The sequence below is a fragment of the Mytilus edulis genome, chromosome 3, assembly GCF_963676685.1.
Source record: "Mytilus edulis chromosome 3, xbMytEdul2.2, whole genome shotgun sequence".
Classification (NCBI taxonomy): domain Eukaryota; kingdom Metazoa; phylum Mollusca; class Bivalvia; order Mytilida; family Mytilidae; genus Mytilus; species Mytilus edulis.
In genome coordinates, this window is record NC_092346.1 from 89731765 (window position 1) to 89754205 (window position 22441).

General features: G+C 34.6%; 1 protein-coding gene across 1 annotated transcript; it reads right to left on the bottom strand.

The window, feature by feature from the left end:
• Positions 1–13827: 13827 nt before the first annotated feature.
• LOC139515489 (putative uncharacterized protein DDB_G0282129) lies at positions 13828–15183 on the bottom strand. The gene is made up of 2 exons (XM_071305064.1): positions 14788–15183; positions 13828–14385 (listed from the first exon to the last, which is right to left on the bottom strand). Exons 1-2 carry the CDS (start codon positions 15181–15183, stop codon positions 13828–13830), a joined length of 954 nt encoding a protein of 317 aa, XP_071161165.1.
• Positions 15184–22441: the final 7258 nt, after the last annotated feature.

The window sequence follows — 22441 nt, forward strand, 5'->3', positions numbered from 1 at the left end:
GCATCTTATTCTTATGTATAGAATTAAGACTTACATGCATAAAGTTTGTTGTTATATCTCGAATTTCTATTGTAATTGTGCCATTCTAAATTCAATAGTTAATAATATAAGACATACACAATGATAATTTTCAAACAAAGCTGATATCCCATAGAAATTTGAACAAAACGGACATTTAAAGTCATTTAAAACATCTGTTGAATGACTTAGGAACAGTTTTAAAATTAATGTCATTCGTGCCATCAAAATAACGTTTCAACCGTTTTGAATGACTTTTGAAGAAAAAATACGTTAAAATAAACCTTTCCGAAGCAATGTTATCAATACCATTCACATATTCATGATTTTTAATGTGGACAACAATTTTAAGTAGACAATTATAATTACAAATAAAATAACTAGGAAATTTGCATTATGAGGACAAAGTTTTTCTTCTTATAAAGCGCAAAAACACTTTTCTTTGCAAACCAAAATCTTTAACCTGAAACAGGACAGATGAACGGACGAACAGACGGAAGGACGAACGGACGCACAGACCGAAAATCATTATGCCCCACAAAAAAACGTTCGTTCTATTGGAAAAAACTGAGGTTGCATGGACACTTGCCTGCATATGATTTATTTGGAATATAAAATATCAATTATGAAACAAGACAAGTTCTATTCGACTATGAACACAGTACGTGCGAAGTGCACTTTTATTGCACCGTTGCCTAAGTTGGTGGAAACATCACTGAACATACACCTTGGAACATAAGACATTATAATATACAGACAATCCAATCGTACAATAAAGTGGTTTTTAACGAGCAAATGGATTTGTTCCTATACCCGTAGACAAGTAGCAGCTTTGGTGTCAGTCGTAATGAAGATAAATTGTTTTAGCCAGACAGATATTATTTCTGCAGTATAGAACACAGCTACTTAAGGGAAAAAATAAGTTAATTGTTCATAAGATTTCGGTTTCATACATAAAAATCCGAGACCATTCGTATAATCTCGTCATAGCCATAGTTATATATATGCTACTTTGATTAAAAATAAAAACAGAGCAATCTCGATTTCAGCTGTTAATTGATATATTGACGTCAAGTATTGGGTACTCATATGGGTACAATTTAAATTACTTATTTACTTCTCTAAAAATTTAATTAACAATCTTTTAAAACACATGAATAAAGATCAGGAGATGTGGTATGATGCTAATGAGACGACTATCCACCAAAGTTCAAATGAGTGTAAGCAATTATAGGCAACCTTACGGCGTTCGGCAATGCAGGAGAAAAACCCATACTGTATGAGTCGGCTATCAAAGGGCCTGACATGAAAAGTATGAAAAAATTCATTTGAGAAAATTTAACGTCCTAATGTATAACAAAACAATTATGACAGACATGAACCCGGCAACGACAATCAATGAAATACAGACTCCTGGCTTAGGACAGGCACATACATAATGTTGTGGGGTTAAACATGTTTGAGGTGCCAATCCTCCTTTAACCTGGGACATTGGTGTAAAGGCACAACATAAAAACAAACTATAAAACATCAGTTGAAAAGTGATGAACTCATCAGACTGATACAAATCAGTAAAAAGCATCTAACAAAAACCACAAACTGGACGTGGTAGGGTATTTATATTTCCCTAAAAATAGACACAAATTACAGATCTGAGAGTACTTAAAGTTAATGACAACTAATTCAAAGCCAATGACAACAATCATGTATCTAAGACTAAAACATTAATCAGTACACATCCAACATCCACTGGATTTGGTGTACAGAGAATAACATGACCGTGTGCAATGACAAAGTATAGTTATCGACAGGTTGGAGATCCGTGAATGTATACATATGTGTCTAAAAAAATATTAAGTATGGGTTTAATTTACAGATAACAAAGTCAATATTCATACAAGTAAAAATAATATTCAAAGATCTAATTCAGCGTGAAATTGGTAACCTAAGGATTGATAGGTTTACCCAGGTCATTTTTAAATTTCCGGGCTCGGTAAACAACATCGTTCCGTAAAAAATTAGGATGTACTATTCCGTTCAATTAAGATGTGTTTTTTTTCTAGTATTGACTGTTCCATACTGGTGGAAAAGTGAATTCCAAAGAATATGTTTGCTTCACGGTAAAGAAAAGCATATGTCGAATAGCCTCGGACTACGCATGTTAGTAAATCTGTAAATTATAACTCTGGTGCACGAATGCACCTTTTAACTCTTATCTTTACGTTTTACGTCAGTCTATTTTTCTGACTGTAGTTTATTTTTTAAGGAAGCCACTATCAGTTAATTTCTGTTCAATCTTTTAATACATAAATTTTCACTTCTTTAAAACGAATGTCGCATACATGCATGAAATCAAAATTTAACCGTCCTAGTCTCCAGTCCATGCACGATATGCATGGAATCGAATTTTAATTCGATAATGGAAAGTTACTTCAATTTAATGTTTTGTTGAAGTGTCAAATGCTACGTAATAGTTCACGTGTATAACATATTGAAGTTTTAAGAATACGGAAGAACCTGTTTTACTCAGATCAAAACTCTAAATTATGGTGTTAACCGACTCTCATATCTTTACTATTATAGTTTGTTCTATTTCTTTAAAGGAGTAGGTCCGGTAAGGGTCGATTTTGGCCTCAAATTTCAAGTTCATCTGACGAAAGATTTTATACACTTTTTAAACACTTAAGTGTCTATTTTAGTTGATTCAATAAGTATATGTAAAATATTTTAACTGATTTACTCGTTAAAAACGCTCCTATTCTAGCTTATATATGAAAAATCTGTCAAATATGCCAAAAATTGTCACTTTTCAGATGTTTTTTTGTCAAAAATGAAAGTGGCCGCATCCGTGTTCATCCTCTACCTTTATATATGCTATGTATTATCATCAAATACAACTTACATTTCAATATTAAGAATGAACACGAATGCGGTCACTTTCATTGAAGACAGAAACCGTCTAAAATATAACTAAAATGCTAAAATTTTGAAGATTTCAGTAATTTAGCATGACTTAATGATGCTAGTACCCGATATATGTGCATTGTATTGTCAAACACAGCCCATATTTATTTAGCAGAAGCATTCTACTGTCCAATAAATAACTAAAAGTATACATTTTAACAATTTTTTAAAACTGCTATATTTTGGGGCCAAAAAGGGGTCGTACTGAACCTACTCCTTTAAGTTTATTTGAACTGTGATGCAATCATATCACCAATACCTCCTTATTTCTTTATTGTTTGCGTCCTTATTCCTAAATGCTGCGTGTGCAAAGCAGCAATCGCCAGTAATAAAGTCTTTATTTTAACCACTATCAGGCTAGGTCTCCCAGACACGAACACGATACGTTTTACGAGATTACGATGCGATCAGTATATATGGAGCAAACTTTATATGTTTAGATTGAGACGATACTATTTTGCAACAAAGAAAATACAATTTCCTTCTAAACATGATTGGATTTGTCATTGTTATGAAAGTGATAACATTTTGAGGTATTGGTTCTTTGCAATTTTATCTCTTAAAAACATAACGGCAACAATCAACATCCAATTTTATCAATGAAAAGCTACTTTTCAGTTTTTAAAAGGCAACAAAGTCTTTAATTCAATATTTGACTTTGAAGAGCAATTTTAACCAAATATAAATATTTGCATATCATCTATGTAAATTTTCTGTTGTAATTGGTTTTCAGAAGTGCCTATTGTATAATATTGTGTTTCTGTATTCTCTTGTGATTACCGAAGCAAATATCCTTTATATTACATCAAACTCAGCAGTAATATTACACTGAAATGCAGTACTGTAAATACAGGGGAAATAAATCCATTACCGTAGTAAAATAAAAACCATTTCATTACACGGAAATAATTGCATTTGTATTGCTATCCGTGGCTTGAGAAGTAAGCGACTAAAATTAAAAACAATAATGGGTTTAAAGAGATGTTCAAATGTGTTGTTCACACAGCACCAAAGCAAAGAAGAAGAAAAAACCAATTGAATTAGGTGCAAACAAGAACAGACGACTGGCTGTCAAATAAGTGCAAACATGTAAAAAAATCAATGATTACATGCATATCCATTATCGCCCTATTCTATATACGTATACAGACATGAAAGTGTGAAGGAACTTATAATTTGTTTCATTGAATGTATTGAATTCCGATTAGGAAATTGTTACATCAAGTTGTCTTCGCTGAAGATCTTGGTATTTTAGACACTCATCGTAACAGACGTATTGTCACATTAACAAATTATAGTGGTATGTATACTGAAAATCGGTAGAATCCATCATTATTATCATATTTTTTTCTGAAACTGTTGAAATTCAGTTGCAAAATAATAATCCATTATTGAACGTATGCAATGCTTTTAATTATATAGAAAACATATCTCCTCTTCGATGTATAAACATAAAAATATTATAGATTTCAAAGCCATAATCCCAGATAGAACGAACTATATTCTACCCTATTATAACGCTTGTTGTTACAAAAAGCAAGTTCAACGTACTTGATCTGATGCAATCAAAATTCTACCATATGTATACATGTACTATAGTGATCTATAGTATCAGACGGTCTACCTCGGAAAAGATTTTATACATTTAAGGAATGACTGTAATAATGTTTCTGTCTATGAAGAAAAACATCAAAAATGTGGTGCACACTGAAATTGACTGAATAACGCAGGTTATTTTTGAGTGTGCAACACAGTTGTCGAATAGACATAAAAAAATATTATCAGTCTTTCTTATAATTTTCAAAATTCTAAATTTCATTTCAAGCCGGAGTAAATCAAATCATGGAAAAACGTTGATGACGTCACTGCATATGACAAAAATAAGCGTGTATGAACTGATAGACAAAACAATGTCAGCCAATCAGAAGACATGTTACATTCAAAAGTAATTATATACAGATACACCATGTAAAGGGTAAACTGACAGTAAATTAGACAGTATTGTGCAAAATACAACAAATATCAGAACAAAACAGAAAATAAATGGAAATATATATATAAGTAATGTTTCCTTAAAACGGCGATTTTTTTTTATTGATACTAGACTCAATGATATGTTACAGCAGTATAATAGAAACTTTTATCAATAATGCTATAAAGCCAAGGAGAACATTTGAAGGACATAAATATAAAATTTCACTAAAAATAGTATTACCATAAAAAAAGCTGATTCTTTTTTTGTTGTTGTTCCACTAATCGGGATTAAATGTTATAATGTCATTCTGTAGTCTGGCAACATTAAACTTTGATACGACATCCTCATAGCCAATGTGTTCATAACGCCTGCTTTTGATTTATAAAGCTGTTAATATCCTATATTTTCAAATTAATAAAAAAAAGTCTTTCACTTGACAACAATATGAAATAAGGAAATGTGATATGATTGCCGATGAGGGAACTATACACCAGAGACCGAATGAAGTAGATGTTAGATATGTAACTGGTTTAACATAAAATAAATTGAATTCATTGATATGCCATCATAGAAAAGGCATCAGCAATACTAATCTCATTAATCCGAATTATATGTAAATTAATATAATTAATTTGATTGAACAGAGGATTTTTAAGGAGAATAATTGGGATTTTGTTAAATTTCTGTTTTTCGCAGGTAATATTTTCAAAATATATAACATTTTTTGGATGTTCAAATATTAAATCAAACCGTTTAAAGTTTTTACTTTGTTTGAAAAGTTGGAACCTTTCTTATCAAATCACAACAAATGAAAATCGTTCAAAATCGTTCAAATTAGAATTGAAAGCAAACGATATTTTAAATAAAATTGAGAAAGGAAATGGGGAATGTGTCAAAGCGACATAGCGACAGCAACCCGACCATAGAGCAGACAACAGCCGAAGGCCACCAATGAGTCTTCAATGTAGCGAGAAACTCCCGCACCCGGAGGCGTCCTTTTAAGTCCTTATCCGATTAAAAAAAAAAAAGCTCTGATCTGCGGATACCAAAACAATTCTACAAAAGAACAAAATTCTACCCTTTCTTTTCCCCAATATATTGATTATAATACTGATAATTGAGTTTTGATTAATTTCACTACTTTTTTTTCAAATGTTAATTTTCACTTTTTTTTATCATACTATACAGAATTACAGTAAGTGACTTCTAAGCTGGAAGAGGAGTTAACGACGCAAGAAACGCTGACGGGTATACAGACGGGTATTCAAGTTATTTCATACAGTGTGTATAAAAATTAAATCACAAAAGTACTGAACTCCGAGGAAAATTCTAAACGGAAAGTCCCTAATCAAATGGCAAAATCAAATGATAAAACACATCAAACGAACGGACAACAACAGTCATATTCCTGACTTGGTGCAGGCATTTTTAAATGTAGAAAATGGTGGATTGAACCTGGTTTCATAGCGCTAAACCTCTCACTTGTATGAAAGCTGCATCAAATTCCATTATATTTACAACGATGCGTGAACAAAACAGACATAATAGGTAAAATAGTCTAAATATGGGTACAGCAGTCATCACTGTGTCACAATCTCAAAACAAACAAATATTAAACAATATTGTATCAGTATTGGCATGGAGAAAAAATAAACAGAGTATCGTCAGAAAATTATATAATTTGTATTATATATATTGTTTACATTTGCACTTTCTTTCTTTAATACTGGCAGTCAATACGAATATTGAAATAAAGTAAAATATTTCTGATGGATGGCTGCTTAAGGGGAGTTAATTCATTTTAATAAGTTGTAGTGGCATTTTTGTGATTTTATGAATGTTGTGGACGAGGTCACAACTTAAATAAAATCATAAAATACAACATATGTTACCATGGTTGTTTCTGTGATAAAAAAAAAATCAACCTTCAAATTGGATATATTTGCTATTCCATTTAATCTTTCAAATCATCTTTAATATTTTCTAAACATGATTGCGAACATTATAGAGAAAAATGTCCATGCCCAAAACATACTACTGAAATCTTTGACTGTACTCCTTAATGTCGCTGGCTTTGCGGAGGAACAGCAAAATCGATGTCAAAACCTTTGGCTTTTATCCTTGTGGGAATCGATCTCATTCTCTTAGAAGCATCAGAGGCGAGCACTATACAATGAATCGGTAAAAATATAATCGATCGACAAGTATGTTGATGAATTTATCGAAACAAATTGAATAGCAATGACCGACCGTGATATACCCTCATAGATAGTCGTTAAACCCCGCCTCGTCGTCACAATGTAAATACCGGTATTATTACAAGCAATATAGATCCAGTACTTTTCATTTCAAAACTTCGACAGTTTCGGCTATTACAGTTGCCCTTTTCATTTTATGGAAAGTAAACATTAACGGTTTCGAAATGCCTGTTTAGTCATTTTACATTTCAAGCAAAGTTAACCTTAGATAGTTTAGACGGCCCTGTTTATATCCTTTTCGTTTCAGGCAAATTTAACCTTAGACAGTTTCAACTATTCTGATTAGACCTTATCATTTTAGACAAAGTTAGTTTAACTTGAGACGGTTTCGAATATTCTGTTTAGGCATTTTCATTTCAGGCAATGATCATCTAAGATGTTTTCAACTATTCTGCTTAGACCCTTATTATTTCACACAAAGTTAACCTTCGACGTTTTCGGCTATTCTGTTTAAGCTTTTTATTTCAGAAAAAGTTAAACTTAGACAGTTTAAACTATTCTGTTTATGTCCTTTCCATTTCTTGCAAGGACTACCTAGCATAGACAGTTTCGTCTATTCTGTTTATGCCCTTTTCATTCAAACTCAAGTTCTTTTAAAAGCGTACTTCTCCGTAAATTAAATAATTTTTACTTAATCATTAATAAGACCAACAGCAGTAATTTAAAAAGTGAGGATGTAATATACTGTGTCCATGAACGGTAGATGTACGCTAAATCGTGACATCCATCGTCCTACTGATTAATTTACGATCACGTTGAAGATCCATTTAAAGAAGATGGCATATATAAAACAATAGGGAAAGTAAAACCCCTTTCATCTGTAAAACGTGATCTGTATATTTGATTTGACATGAACAAAAGTCATCATTTATGAAATCAAGGAAACATAATCTTGATAATAGTTCGGGTTAATCTTTTCATTTGTTACAAACATAATGGGATAAATCGAAAATGATAATTTAAACAAAGTGTCTGTTTTTGTTTGAAACATTTGTATTTTGTGTGATAAATTGGTCATTTCCTGTTCATGAAAGAAAATACGAATATTGGACCGATATATTTTTAGAAAGGAAGTACTTAAGTTGATTTCCTAATACGCACGTGCATAACCGAGTCATCGGTAAACTTTTTTTTCGATAAAATGAATCGTCATAGTAATTACAATAAATACCACACAATCTTCTTATGGTAAATGATACCATCAATCTTTAATGGAACAGTTGTCCAGCCTCATCATAGACCATTAGAATTCGACATCTTAAGCTTTTGTCTGAGAATCCTGACTAAGCATCCTTTTCGTTTTCGTTATGTGTAATGAAAAACAATGACGGTACATTTACACGCTTCACAAACGGAACTAAGGGAGAGCATTTTATGTTCTTATTGCTGATGTATCATTCGAAATTTAAAGTCATTAATGTTTTAAAATGTTGTACTGTTTTTGGATGATCGAGGTAGCTTGGTGGTTTTCGACGGTGCTGTATTAACATTAAAGATATACTATATACTAGCTGTTATATTAACTCTTGTATAAAAATAAGACACAAATATGTCTAACTTAAATCGCCCTTTCATGAAACACTATCATAGATAGAAAATGATATAAATCATCACAAACATGTCTAGATAAAATCGCCGTATACGAAAATACTGTCAAGAGAAGTAAATCGCTAAGATAAATCGCATCGACAAGAAAGGCTATAACCATGATAACGTTAAAAACAAAGCGTATCCACAGATATATGTAGGTTTACACTATATTTTCTAGTGTGTAAGGCTGATGGGTTTGGTCTACTGAGTCGAACCAACACAAGAGAAATGTTTGATTGTGTTTAAGGCTGCTGTGCTCGTCTATTGCGTCAAACCAACCCGAGAGAAATGTTTTATTGTGTTTAAGGCTGCTGTGCTTGTCTATTGCGTCAAACCATCCCGAGAGAAATGTTTTATTGTGTTTAAGGCTGCTGTGCTCGTCTATTGCGTCAAACCAACCCGAGAGAAATGTTTTATTGTGTTTAAGGCTGCTGTGCTTGTCTATTGCGTCAAACCATCCCGAGAGAAATGTTTTATTGTGTTTAAGGCTACTGTGCTCGTCTATTGCGTCAAACCAACCCGAGAGAAATGTTTTATTATGTTTTAGGCTGCTGTGCTCGTCTATTGCGTCAAACCAACCGGAGATAAATGTTTGATTGTGTTTAAGGCTGCTGTGCTCGTCTATTGCGTCAAACCAACCCGAGAGAAATGTTTGATTATGTTTAAGGCTGCTGTGCTCGTCTATTGCGTCAAACCAACCCGTGAGAAATGTTTTATTATGTTTAAGGCTGCTGTGCTCGTCTATTGCGTCAAACCAACCCGAGAGAAATGTTTTATTATGTTTAAGGCTGCTGTGCTTGTCTATTGCGTCAAACCAACCCGAGAGAAATGTTTGATTGTGTTTAAGGCTGCTGTGCTCGTCTATTGAGTCGAACCAACCCGAGAGAAATGTTTGATTGTGTTTAAGACTGCTGTGCTTGTCTATTGCGTCAAACCAACCCGAGAGAAATGTTTGATTGTGCTTAAGGCTGATGTGTTCGTCTATTGTGTCAAACCAACCCGAGAGAAATGTTTGATTGTGTTTAAGGCTGCTGTGCTCGTCTATTGCGTCAAACCAACCCGAGAGAAATGTTTGATTGTGTTTAAGGCTGCTGTGCTCGTCTATTGAGTCGAACCATTCCGAAAGAAATGTTTGATTGTGTTTAAGGCTGATGTGTTCGTCTATTGTGTCAAACCAACCCGAGAGAAATGTTTTTATTTTGTGCATTGCTGACGTGTTCGTCCACTGAATCAAACCAACATTAGCGGCATCTTTAAATTCCGATTTTAATCGATTAGTGGATGCTTTTAAAAGATAATCAAGTACCAAATATTTCATACAAAATATATGCAATTACATTTCAATTAATTTTATATAAATCGTATCAGTTTGGCACAATTCAGCATAGTTTTAGCGTGCTTTCAAGCTTAGTCAGTACCTCGAAACTAGCACGTTATAATCGTACCAACGAGGCGGTTCTTCCAGATTTTGTTTCTTAGAAATAAGAAGATGTGGTATGAATGTCAATGGGAAATAAACTCTCAATCCAAGTACTTAAAGTTAAATAAAACGCATTTCGAACTACCTATTATAACTATCCCCATTTTATCATTCTTTTTGACAAAACTGCTTTTTATGAAATTCGTGTTGCTCATGTTAATTAAGTCAGCCGCAATGGATTGTGTGTAAATCGGTTTTCGTGTTTTTGGCAGTCGGAACATTATCATTGCTTCTCTTAAAACAAAATTAGAATAGCAAATGTGTATCAAAATAACAAGTATAATGAGGAGCGGATCCAAGCAAAATACATTATTTTTCCGATTAAAGAAACATGTTCTCTTTGCCAACCTGTTAATCCGCCACAGATAGTTTTAATTTCTGACCGTGCGTTCGTTGACATTCTTAAAGTGAATAATTTGATGATGTGATAAATTTTTAAAATTATTGATATATTATAAATTTATTCATCAACAAATAAAGAAATGAAATAAGCACAAACCTTTTACGTTCATGGTCAACCAAAATTTAATATTTATAAGTCAAGAACAGATTAATCTCTATCAAAGCCAATCATCATTATATATAATCTCTTGTGGTGACATGGGTTTGTTAGCTCTTTCGTATTTTACCGAGAAAATTCCTTGCCATATAGTACAATTAAGATAAACAAATGATAAGTAAAGTGGAAATCAACACACGGATGGATCATAAAAATATGTAAATGCGTTGAGTACGACTTTATGTCAATAAGTCACGATCTATAGTTGAATACTTTAATATATTTGACCTTTATTAAATAATAAGAAATCATCTCTTGTGGAAAAAATCGCTGTATGCATTTGTGTTTCTTTTGAGCTCCTTTCTGAAACATTTTTTTTCCACAATAGAATCAAACAATTTATGTAAGTAATCTCATCATTATCTCATGGAGTTTTTAATTATTAACCAAGTCAATGTATCGTATGGGATATCTACAATAAGTACAAAATAGAACAGCGTATGGCGCAAACCCAAAGAGTGCCTAGTATATATACATTAGCTTTAAAGGGGCACTAGCTACGAGATATATAAAACATATAAAATATGATTTTTTTTGTTCAATCATTAATGAAAGTGAAAGTTTCAGAAACAGTGAAATAATGTATCGCTTTTAGCATCCAGTATGGTTCGATTTTGCCAAAATGAGCTAAGAAAACTTGAAAGCGAATAATTCGACCTCATTATATCCGTATTCATGTATACTTCAATTTAACCCCTTGGCTAGAGATGGATACCACATGCATTGTGCGTGTTCAATTATTTATAGGAAAAGAATGTCAACATTTAAAGCTAGTGAAACCAAGGTAAAGCATTCGATTGACTGATTCGATCCACAAAAATCATTCTTATACAGGTAAAAACGATGATTAACATATGTTTTTAATCTATAATATGAAATTAAGAAGACCTATGAAAATCCAAATGCACGAATTTGCTATCTATTTAAAAAGTATTTATATCTTTATTTATATTTATATCGCTTATATGACAATCGGAGGTCTTCGGGTTAAATTAGATGGCGTCACAAGAAACGAAACTACATATCATCGAGCCCATGCCTGGCTTATTATTTATTTAATACTTTTTCATAATTTGGAAAGATTTTTCCATGGCTAAAATCAAATATGAGAATTTGAGTCAAATCGGTGAATATCAATTTGACAGCTCGTGTCCCTTTAAATAACAATCATATGAAAATCAGAACGTATTGCTCAACGTGCTAAGAAAAAAGTATTAGAGAATACAATGGCATTATATCTATCAAATAATTAAAACAATGAGAAAACCGGACGAAAACACTAAAATATTAATGACAATGGCGGCCTAAGATTGTTTTCAGATTATCTACAACCTTTCGCAGATTATATCTAAATGAAAAAAGATTTTATATGAAATAAGGCGATTAGAGACCAAATCAATATAAGCTTTATCGTTAATTGTCTACGCTGACCAGTGAGGAAGTAGAAAGACAGGCATCAAGGTCAAAGTTCATTGTGATTATTAGGTCCCTGTGTCCTTTTTCCCGTTTTTAGACATGTATAGATTTCCGCCATGTCAACATTTGACGGATTAACTCTTCAGGAACAATATTGTCTGTAAAGAACCTCAGATTTATCTATAAATCAGTAAATGTCGTATTAGAATCACGTGAATTTGAATCCGAATAGGAAAGTGTCGTCTGCCGGTCAACTTGTTGTCATCCATACACAAATCATGTCATTTATTCATCAGAGTATAATAGTACACTGCTTACGAGCTATAAAAAATTAATATCAAAGAACTGATTCATGCTATTCCATATTCTATTTAATCATAGACCGCATGCTTGAAAGTTGGCATTATGTAGGAGAACAAAAGGAAATAGCTGGCCGTGGTAAAGGACTTGGCATATGCATTGTATGCAAGGCTTGTTCCATTAATGCCATTCATGATTAACACACTTTTAATTATAAATCATCAGGCAAGATTTTTATCCATATTCAAGTTCTATTCTCAATACATGATTATTATCAGAAACAAATTTGTGCGAATGCAAAATCGAATAGCGGCAATGTCAGTACCCAAAACCGATCCATTCCATACTGTCGTGCCTCTATGATTGACAAGACAACCATATATTGGTAGCTGAAGATTTTAACATAGGCAGTTTGTTGTCAGGTTCACATACTAGTATATATATTGACACACGATACTCAGAACAAGAGGCTCTTGAGCTGTATATTGACATTAGTCGTATCAAAAAATGTCTGTGCACAAAACCATTGCTTCAGAAATAACTTTCATCAAGTATAATCGAGATCAAAAGTTTGGAAATCCAGAAAGATACAAACTAAAGGAACTATACAGAACAGCTTATTAAAAATTGTCAAAGGTACAACATCAGTGATTAACCTTTTAACTTATCAGATGTTCTGATAAAGGTTAAAATCATGCTACAATAATAATTTAGGGTTTAATACCGAGTCATGTGTTTTAATAGTTATCAAAGGTACCAGGATTATATTTTAGTACGCCAGACGCGCGTTTCGTCTACATAAGACTCGTCAGTGGCGCTCATGTCAAAATATTTATAAAGCCAAACAAGTACGAAGTTTAAATTTAAAATAGTACGAAATCTTTAATCAATTTCCTTCTCTGTATATGTATTGACACTTCAAACAAATTTGATCTAAGTATTGGACCAGAATATGCTTCTTCTGCAATGTATATGATGTTGTTGTGATGTTCTCTGATAACCGATATAAGAATATGGGTACAGCATATTTTATAGGTTGTAGACTGTTTGTTGCTATAATGTACGTAACCTTAAGGCTTCTTGTTGCTGTGGATCTTATGTCGAAACCGGAATGTCTTGTGTTTAAACTGTATGTTGGCTTTATGATGTCTGTTGTTTCAGATCGTATGTTTGCCTCCGGAATGATGTTGTAGTCCATCTGTTGGCTTCCATATATATGTTCTGTAGACAGTATGTTTGCTTATTGATGTCTGGTGTTGTAGACTGTCTATTGACTTCTTGATATAATATGTGAACCGTATGTAGGCGTATTGATGTCTGTTGTTGTAGACCGTATGTTGGCTTCTTGATGTCTGTTGTTGTAGACAGTATGTTTGCTGCTTAATGTTTGTTGTTGTAGACAGTATGTTGGCTGTTTGATGTCTGTTTGTTGTAGATAGTATGTTGGCTGCTTGATGTCTGTTTGTTGTAGACCGTATGTTGGCTGCTCGATGTCTGTTTGTTGTAGACGGTATGTTGGCTGCTTGATGTCTGTTTGTTGTAGACGACAGTATGTTGGCTGCTTGATGTCTGTTTGTTGTAGACGACAGTATATTGATTGTTTGGTGTCTGTTGTTGTAGATCGTATGTTGGCTGCTTCATGTTTTGTTGTTGTAGAAAGTATGTTGGCTGCTTGATGTCTTGTTGTTGTAGACCGTATTTTGACTGTTTGGTGTCTGTTTGTTGTAGACCTTATGTTGGCTGATTGATGTCTGTTGTTGTAGACCGTATGTTGGCTGCTTAATGTCTGTTGTTGTAGACAGGATGTTGGCTCTTTGGTGTATGTCTGTTGTAGACAGAATGTTGGCTGTTTGATGTCTGTTTGATCTAGACCGTATGTTGGCTGCTTGAAGTCTGTTGTTGTAGACCGTATGTTGGCTGCTTAATGTCTGTTGTTGTAGTCGGTATGTTGGCTGCTTGATGTCTGTTTGTTGTAGACAGTATGTTGGATGTTTGATGTCTGTTTGTTGTAGACCGTATTTTGGCTGCTAGATGTCTTTTTGTTGTAGACCGTATGTTGGCTGATTGATGTCTGTTGTTGTAGACCGTATGTTGGCTGCTTGATGTCTGTTTGTTGTAGACAGTATGTTGGCTGCTTGGTGTCTGTTTGTTTTAGACCCTATTTTGGCTGTTTGGTGTCTGTTGTTGTAGACCGTATGTTGACTGCTTGATGTCTGCTGTTGTAGACCGTATGTTGGCTGCTAAATGTCTGTTGTTGTAGACAGTATGTTGGCTGCTTGATGTCTGTTTGTTGTAGACAATATGTTGTCTGTTTGATGTCTGTTTGTTGTAGACAGTATGTTGGCTGATTGATGTCTGTTTGTTGTAGACTGTATGTTGGATGTTTGATGTCTGTATGTTGTAGAGAGTATATTGGATGTTCGGTGTCTGTTGTTGTATACAGTATGTTGAATGCTTGGTGTCTGTTGTTGTAGACAGTATGTTGGCTGTTTGATATCTTGTTGTTGTAGACAGTATGTTGGCTGTTTGATATCTTGTTGTTGTAGACTGTATGTTGGCTGCTAGATGTCTGTTTGTTGTAGACCGTTTGTTGGCTGCTTGATGTCTGTAGTTGTAGATTCATGTTGGCTGATTTATGTCTGTTGTTGTAGTCAGTATGTTGGCTGTTTGATGTCTTGTTGTTGTAGACAGTATGTTGGCTGCTAGATGTCCGTTTGTTGAAGACGTATGTTGGCTGCTTGATGTCTGTTGTTGTAGATTAATGTGTGCTGATTTATGTCTGTTGTTGTAGATTAATGTTGGCTGATTTATGTCTGTTGTTGTAGACAGTATGTTGGCTGTTTGATGTCTTGTTGTTGTAGACAGTATGTTGGCTGCTTGATGTCTGTTTGTTGTATACCGTAAGTCGGCTGTTTGGTATTTTTTGTTGTAGACCTGTTTAATGTCTGTTTGTTGTAGATCGCATGTTGGCTGCTTGATTTTGTTTTGTTGTAGACTGTATGTTGGCTGTTTGATGTCTGTTTGTTTTAGACCGTATGTTGGCTTCTTGATGTCTGTTGTTGTAGACAGTATGTTGGCTGCTTGATGTCTGTTTGTTGTTGACCGTATGTTACCTGCTGAATGTATGTTGTTGTAGACCGTATTTTGAATGCTTGATGTCTGTTTTTGTAGACAGTATGTTGGCTGCTTAATGTCTGTTGTTGTTTACCGTTTGTTGGCTGCTTGATGTCTGTATGTTGTAGACTGTATGTTGGCTGTTTGATGTCTGTTGTTGTAGACAGTATGTTGGCTACTTGATGTCTGTTTGTTGTAGAATGTATGTTGGCTGTTTGATGTCTGTATGTTGTAGACAGTATGCTGGCTGTTCGGTGTCTGTTTGTTGTATACAGTATGTTGAATGCTTGGTGTCTGTTGTTGTAGACAGTATGTTGGCTGTTTGATATCTTGTTGTTGTAGACAGTATAATGGCTGCTAGATGTCTGTGTGTTGTAGACCGTATGTTGGCTGCTTGATGTCTGTTGTTGTAGATTGATGTTGGCTGATTTATGTCTGTATGTTGTAGACAGTATGTTGGCTGTTTAATGTTTTGTTGTAGACAGTATGTTGGCTTTTAGATGTCCGTTTGTTGTAGACGTATGTTGGCTGTTTGATGTCTGTTGTTGTAGATTGATGTTGGATGATTATGTCTGTTGTTGTAGACAGTATGTTGGCTTTTAGATGTCTGTTTGTTGTAGACCGTATGTTGGCTGCTTGATGTCTGTTGTTGTAGATTGATGTTGGCTGATTTATGTCTGTATGTTGTAGACAGTATGTTGGCTGTTTGATGTTTTGTTGTAGACAGTATGTTGGCTTTTAGATGTCTGTTTGTTGTAGACCGTATGTTGGCTGCTTGATGTCTGTTGTTGTAGATTGATGTTGGCTGATTATGTCTGTTGTTGTAGACAGTATGTTGGCTGTTTGATGTCTTGTTGTTGTAGACAGTATGTTGGCTGCTTGATGTCTGTTTGTTGTATACCGTATGTCGGCTGTTTGGTATTTTTTGTTGTAGACCTGTTTGATGTCTGTTTGTTGTAGACCGTATGTTGGCTGTTTGATTTTTTGTTGTTGTAGACCGTATGTTGGCTGTTTAGTGTCTGTTGTTTTAGACCGTATGTTGGCTTCTTGATGTCTGTTCTTGTAGACAGTATGTTTGCTGCTTGATGTCTGTTTGTTGTTGACCGTATGTTACCTGCTTGATGTCTTTTGTTGTAGACCGTATTTTGAATGCTTGATGTCTGTTTTTGTAGACCGTATGTTGGCTGCTTAATGTCTGTTGTTGTATACCGTTTGTTGGCTGCTTGGTGTCTGTATGTTGTAGACTGTATGTTGGCTGCTTAATGTCTGTTGTTGTATACCGTATGTTGGATGTTTGGTGTCTGTATGTTGTAGACTTATGTTGGCTGTTTGATGTCTGTTGTTGTAGACCGTATGTTGGCTGCTTGATGTCTGTTTGTTGTAGAATGTAGGTTGGCTTTTTGGTGTCTGTTGTTGTAGATCTTACGCTTGCTGCTTGATGTCTGTTTGTTTTAGATCGATGTTGGCTGCTTTATGTCTGTTGTTGTAGACAGTATGTTGGCTGTTTGATGTGTTGTTGTTGTAGACAGTATGTTGGCTGCTTGATGTCTGTTTGTACTATACCGTATGTCGGCTGTTTGGTGTCTTTTGTTGTAGACCTATGTTGGCTGATTATTGCCTGTTGTTGTAGACCGTATGTTGGCTGTTTAATATCTATTGATGTATATAGTATGTTGGCTGCTTGATGTCTCTTTGTTGTAGACAATATGTTGGCTGTTTGATGTCTGTTTGTTATAGACAATATGTTGGCTGTTTGATGTCTGTTTGTTGTAGACAGTTTGTTGGCTGTTAGATGTCTGTTGTTGTAGACAGTATGTTGGCTACTTAATATCTATTGATGTAGACCGTATGTTGGCTGCTTGATGTCTGTTTGTTATAGACAATATGTTGGCTGTTTGATGTCTGTTTTATTGTAGACAATATGTTGGCTGTTTGGTGTATGTCTGTTGTAGACAGTATGTTGGCTGTTTGATGTCTGTTTGTTGTAGACAGTATGTTGGCTGCTTAATATCTATTGATGTAGACAGTATGTTTGCTGCTTGATGTCTCTTTGTTGTAGACAATATGTTGGCTGTTTGATGTCTGTTTGTTATAGACAATATGTTGGCTGTTTGATGTCTGTTTGTTATAGACAGTATGTTGGCTGTTTGATGTCTGTTTGTTGTAGACAGTTTGTTGGCTGTTAGATGTCTGTTGTTGTAGACAGTATGTTGGCTACTTAATATCTATTGATGTAGACCGTATGTTGGCTGCTTGATGTCTGTTTGTTATAGACAATATGTTGGCTGTTTGATGTCTGTTTTATTGTAGACAGTATGTTGGCTATTTAATATCAATTGATGTAGACCGTATGTTGGCTGCTTGATGTCTCTTTGTTGTAGACAATATGTTGGCTGTTTGGTGTCTGTTTGTTATAGACAATATGTTGGCTGTTTGATGTCTGTTTGTTATAGACAGTATGTTGGCTGTTTGATATCTGTTGTTGTAGACAGTATGTTGGCTGTTTGGTGTATGTCTCATGTAGAACGTATGTCGGCTGTTTGATGTCTGTTTGTTGTAGACCGTATGTTGGCTACTTAATATCTATTGATTTAGACAGTATGTTGGCTCCTTGATGTCTCTTTGTTGTAGACAATATGTTGGCTGTTTGATGTCTGTTTGTTATAGACAATATGTTGGCTGTTTGATGTCTGTTTGTTATAGACAGTATGTTGGCTGTTTGATGTCTGTTTGTTGTAGACAGTATGTTGGCTGTTTGATGTCTGTTGTTGTAGACAGTATGTTGGCTACTTAATATCTATTGATGTAGACCGTATGTTGGCTGCTTGATGTCTGTTTGTTATAGACAATATGTTGGCTGTTTGATGTCTGTTTTATTGTAGACAGTATGTTGGCTACTTAATATCAATTGATATAGACCGTATGTTGGCTGCTTGATGTCTGTTTGTTGTAGACAATATGTTGGCTGTTTGATGTCTGTTTGTTATAGACAATATGTTGCTGTTTGATGTCTGTTTGTTATAGACAGTATGTTGGCTGTTTGATATCTGTTTGTTGTAGACAGTATGTTGGCTGTTTGATATCTGTTGTTGTAGACAGTGTGTTGGCTGTTTGGTGTATGTCTGATGTAGACCGTATGTCGGCTGTTTGATGTCTGTCTGTTGTAGACAGTATGTTGGCTACTTAAAATCTATTGATGTAGACCGTATGTTGGCTGCTTGATGTCTGTTTGTTATAGACAATAGGTTGGCTGTTTGATGTCTGTTTGTTGTAGACAGTATGTTGACTGCTTAATATCTATTGATGTAGACCGTATGTTGGCTGCTTGATGTCTCTTTGTTGTAGACAATATGTTGGCTGTTTGATGTCTGTTTGTTATAGACAATATGTTGGCTGTTTGGTGTCTGTTTGTTGTAGACAGTATGTTGGCTGTTTGATGTCTGTTTGTTGTAGACAATATGTTGGCTGCTTAATATCTATTGATGTAGACCGTATGTTGGCTGTTTGATGTCTGTTTGTTGTAGACAGTATGTTTGCTGCTTAATATCTATTGATGTAGACCGTATGTTGGCTGTTTGATGTCTGTTTGTTGTAGACAGTATGTTGGCTGCTTAATATCTATTGATGTAGACCGTATGTTGGCTGTTTGGTGTATGTCTGTTGTAGACAGTATGTTGGCTATTTGATGTCTGTTTGTTGTAGACAGTATGTTGGCTGCTTAATATCTATTGATGTAGACCGTATGTTGGCTGTTTGATGTCTGTTTGTTGTAGACAGTATGTTGGCTGCTTAATATCTATTGATGTAGACCGTATGTTGGTTGCTTTATGTCTGTTTGTTATAGACAATATGTTGTCTATTTGATGTCTGTTTGTTGTAGACAGTATGTTGGCTACTTAATATCTATTGATGTAGACCGTATGTTGTCTATTTGATGTCTGTTTGTTGTAAACAGTATGTTGGCTGTTTGATGTCTGTTTGTTATAGACAATATGTTGGCTGTTTGGTGTATGTCTGTTGTAGACAGTATGTTGGCTGTTTGATGTCTGTTTGTTGTAGACAGTATGTTGGCTACTTAATATCTATTGATGTAGACCGTATGTTGGCTGCTTGATGTCTGTTTGTTGTAGACAATATGTTGGCTGTTTGATGTCTGTTTGTTATAGACAATATGTTGGCTGTTTGATGTCTGTTTGTTGTAGACAGTATGTTGGCTGTTTGATGTCTGTTTGTTATAGACAATATGTTGGCTGTTTGGTGTCTGTTTGTTATAGACAATATGTTGGCTACTTAATATCTATTGATGTAGACCGTATGTCGGCTGTTTGGTGTATGTCTGTTGTAGACAGTATGTTGGCTGTTTGATGTATGTTTGTTGTAGACAGTATGTTGGCTACTTAATATCTATTGATGTAGACCGTATGTCGGCTGTTTGATGTCTGTTTGTTGTAGACAGTATGTTGGCTGTTTGATGTCTGTTGTTGTAGACAGTATGTTGGCTGCTTAATATCTATTGATGTAGACCGTATGTCGGCTGTTTGGTGTATGTCTGTTGTAGACAGTATGTTGGCTGTTTGATGTATGTTTGTTGTAGACAGTATGTTGGCTACTTAATATCTATTGATGTAGACCGTATGTCGGCTGTTTGATGTCTGTTTGTTGTAGACAGTATGTTGGCTGTTTGATGTCTGTTGTTGTAGACAGTATGTTGGCTACTTAATATCTATTGATGTAGACCGTATGTTGGCTGTTTGGTGTCTGTTTGTTGTAGACAGTATGTTGGCTGTTTGATGTCTGTTGTTGTAGACAGTATGTTGGCTGCTTGGTGTCTGTACTTAATTATAATCCTGGTACCTTTGATAACCATTTACACCACTGGGTCGATGCCACTGCTGGTGGACGTTTCGTCCCCGAGGGTGTCACCAGCCCAATACTTCGGTGTTGACATGAATGTCAATAATGTGGTCATTTTTATAAATTTTCTGATTACAAAACTTTGAATTTTTGGAAAAACTAATGATTTTCTTATCCCAGGTATAGATTACATTAGTCGTATTTGGCACAACATTTTGGAATTTTGGATTCTCAATAATATTTGTTTGGCTTTATTTATATTTTGATATGAGAGTCACTGATGAGTCTTATGTAGACGAAACGCGCGTCTGGCGTACTAAATGATAATCTTGGTACTTTTGATAACTAATTAAGATAAAAGCTACTTAATCATGCTTATCTCTTCTTTTATTATCAAAATTGGATTAAAATTAAGTAAACATATCAAAACTAAGAAGTTACTAGTCGTCAATCATACAAATTCAAAAATGATACCAGTGGAATAAACAGAATAATTAAACTATATTGGTAAAACCTGGGGAGACACTAGATATAAATATTTACAAATGTACCATCAGAAAGCAAGAATGTGTCCATAGAACACGGATGCTCCACTCACACTATCATATTCTATGTTCAGTTAACCGTGAAAATATGGTCAACAAGAATGTGTCCCCAGTACACGGATGTCCCATCCACACTATCATTTTCTATGTTCAGTGGACCGTGAAACTGGGGGAAAATCTATAACTTGGCATTAAAATTAGAAAGATCATATCATAGGGAACATGTGTGCTAAGTTTCAAGTTGATAGGACTTCAACTTCATCAAAAACTACCTTGACTAAAAAACTTTAACCTGAAACTTGCACTATCATTTGCTATGTTCAGTCGATCGTGAAATTGTGGTCAACAATCTAATTTAGCATTTAAACTAGAAAGATCTTATCATAGGGAACCGAATATGTGTACTAAATTTCAAGTTGATTGGACTCCAACTTCATCAAAAACTACCTTGACCAAAAAACTTTAACCTGAAACTTGCACTATCATTTGCTATGCTCAGTGGTCTGTGAGATTGGGGTCAAAAATCTACTAATTTGGTATTTGAATTAGAAAGACCTTATCATAGGGAATATGTGTACTAAATTTGAAGTTGATTGAACTTCATCAAAAAATACCGCGACCAAAAGTTTTAACCTGAAGCGAGACAGACGGATAAACAGATGCACAGACCAGAAAACATAATGCCCATAAATGGAGTATTAAAAAGGACTGATCAACAGGACAACCACCAAACATTCGGGTGATCTAACGTGTTTTGGAAGATTAATCAGATTCTGCTCCAAATGTGGCACCTGTTGTGTTGCACATATTACTACAAATCCAATATAGTTCTAATTCAGAAGGTCACATTCTGTGAAAAGCGGAAGGGATTGTAGATAGGACATTTAGAACATATTCTCTATAATCCAACCAACTCATTATGGTGTCTGTAAAATTTATGAAGGGATGATTTCAAATTCATCATTTTGGACTCTTGGTTTAATAGCTGACCAATGATGACCAATGATATAATACCTCTGTTGTTGTCTCCTTCGTTGACTACAACAATAACTTTTCACTGAACTTTTATAAGAACTGCTCAGCACAATATATGCCACTCATGGTATATGAACTGCTTAACCTCTTGAAACTCCCAAATTATATCCAGAGTTTAGCAGTTTGTTTTTTTGGCTAAGTCTTCAGTTTTTGTTAGCATTTTGTGGACTGTTATAGATTTGAAATCACAGTTAATGCTAAATCATTTTATGGGTGGAAGATACCCTATAGTTCATTAGAAAATATAAAATAGAAGTATGATAAAAATGCTCAGGGCAATCCTACAATAACTTTTGGTGGACTTGGCTCCCGAAGGTCAATATTTCCTAATCT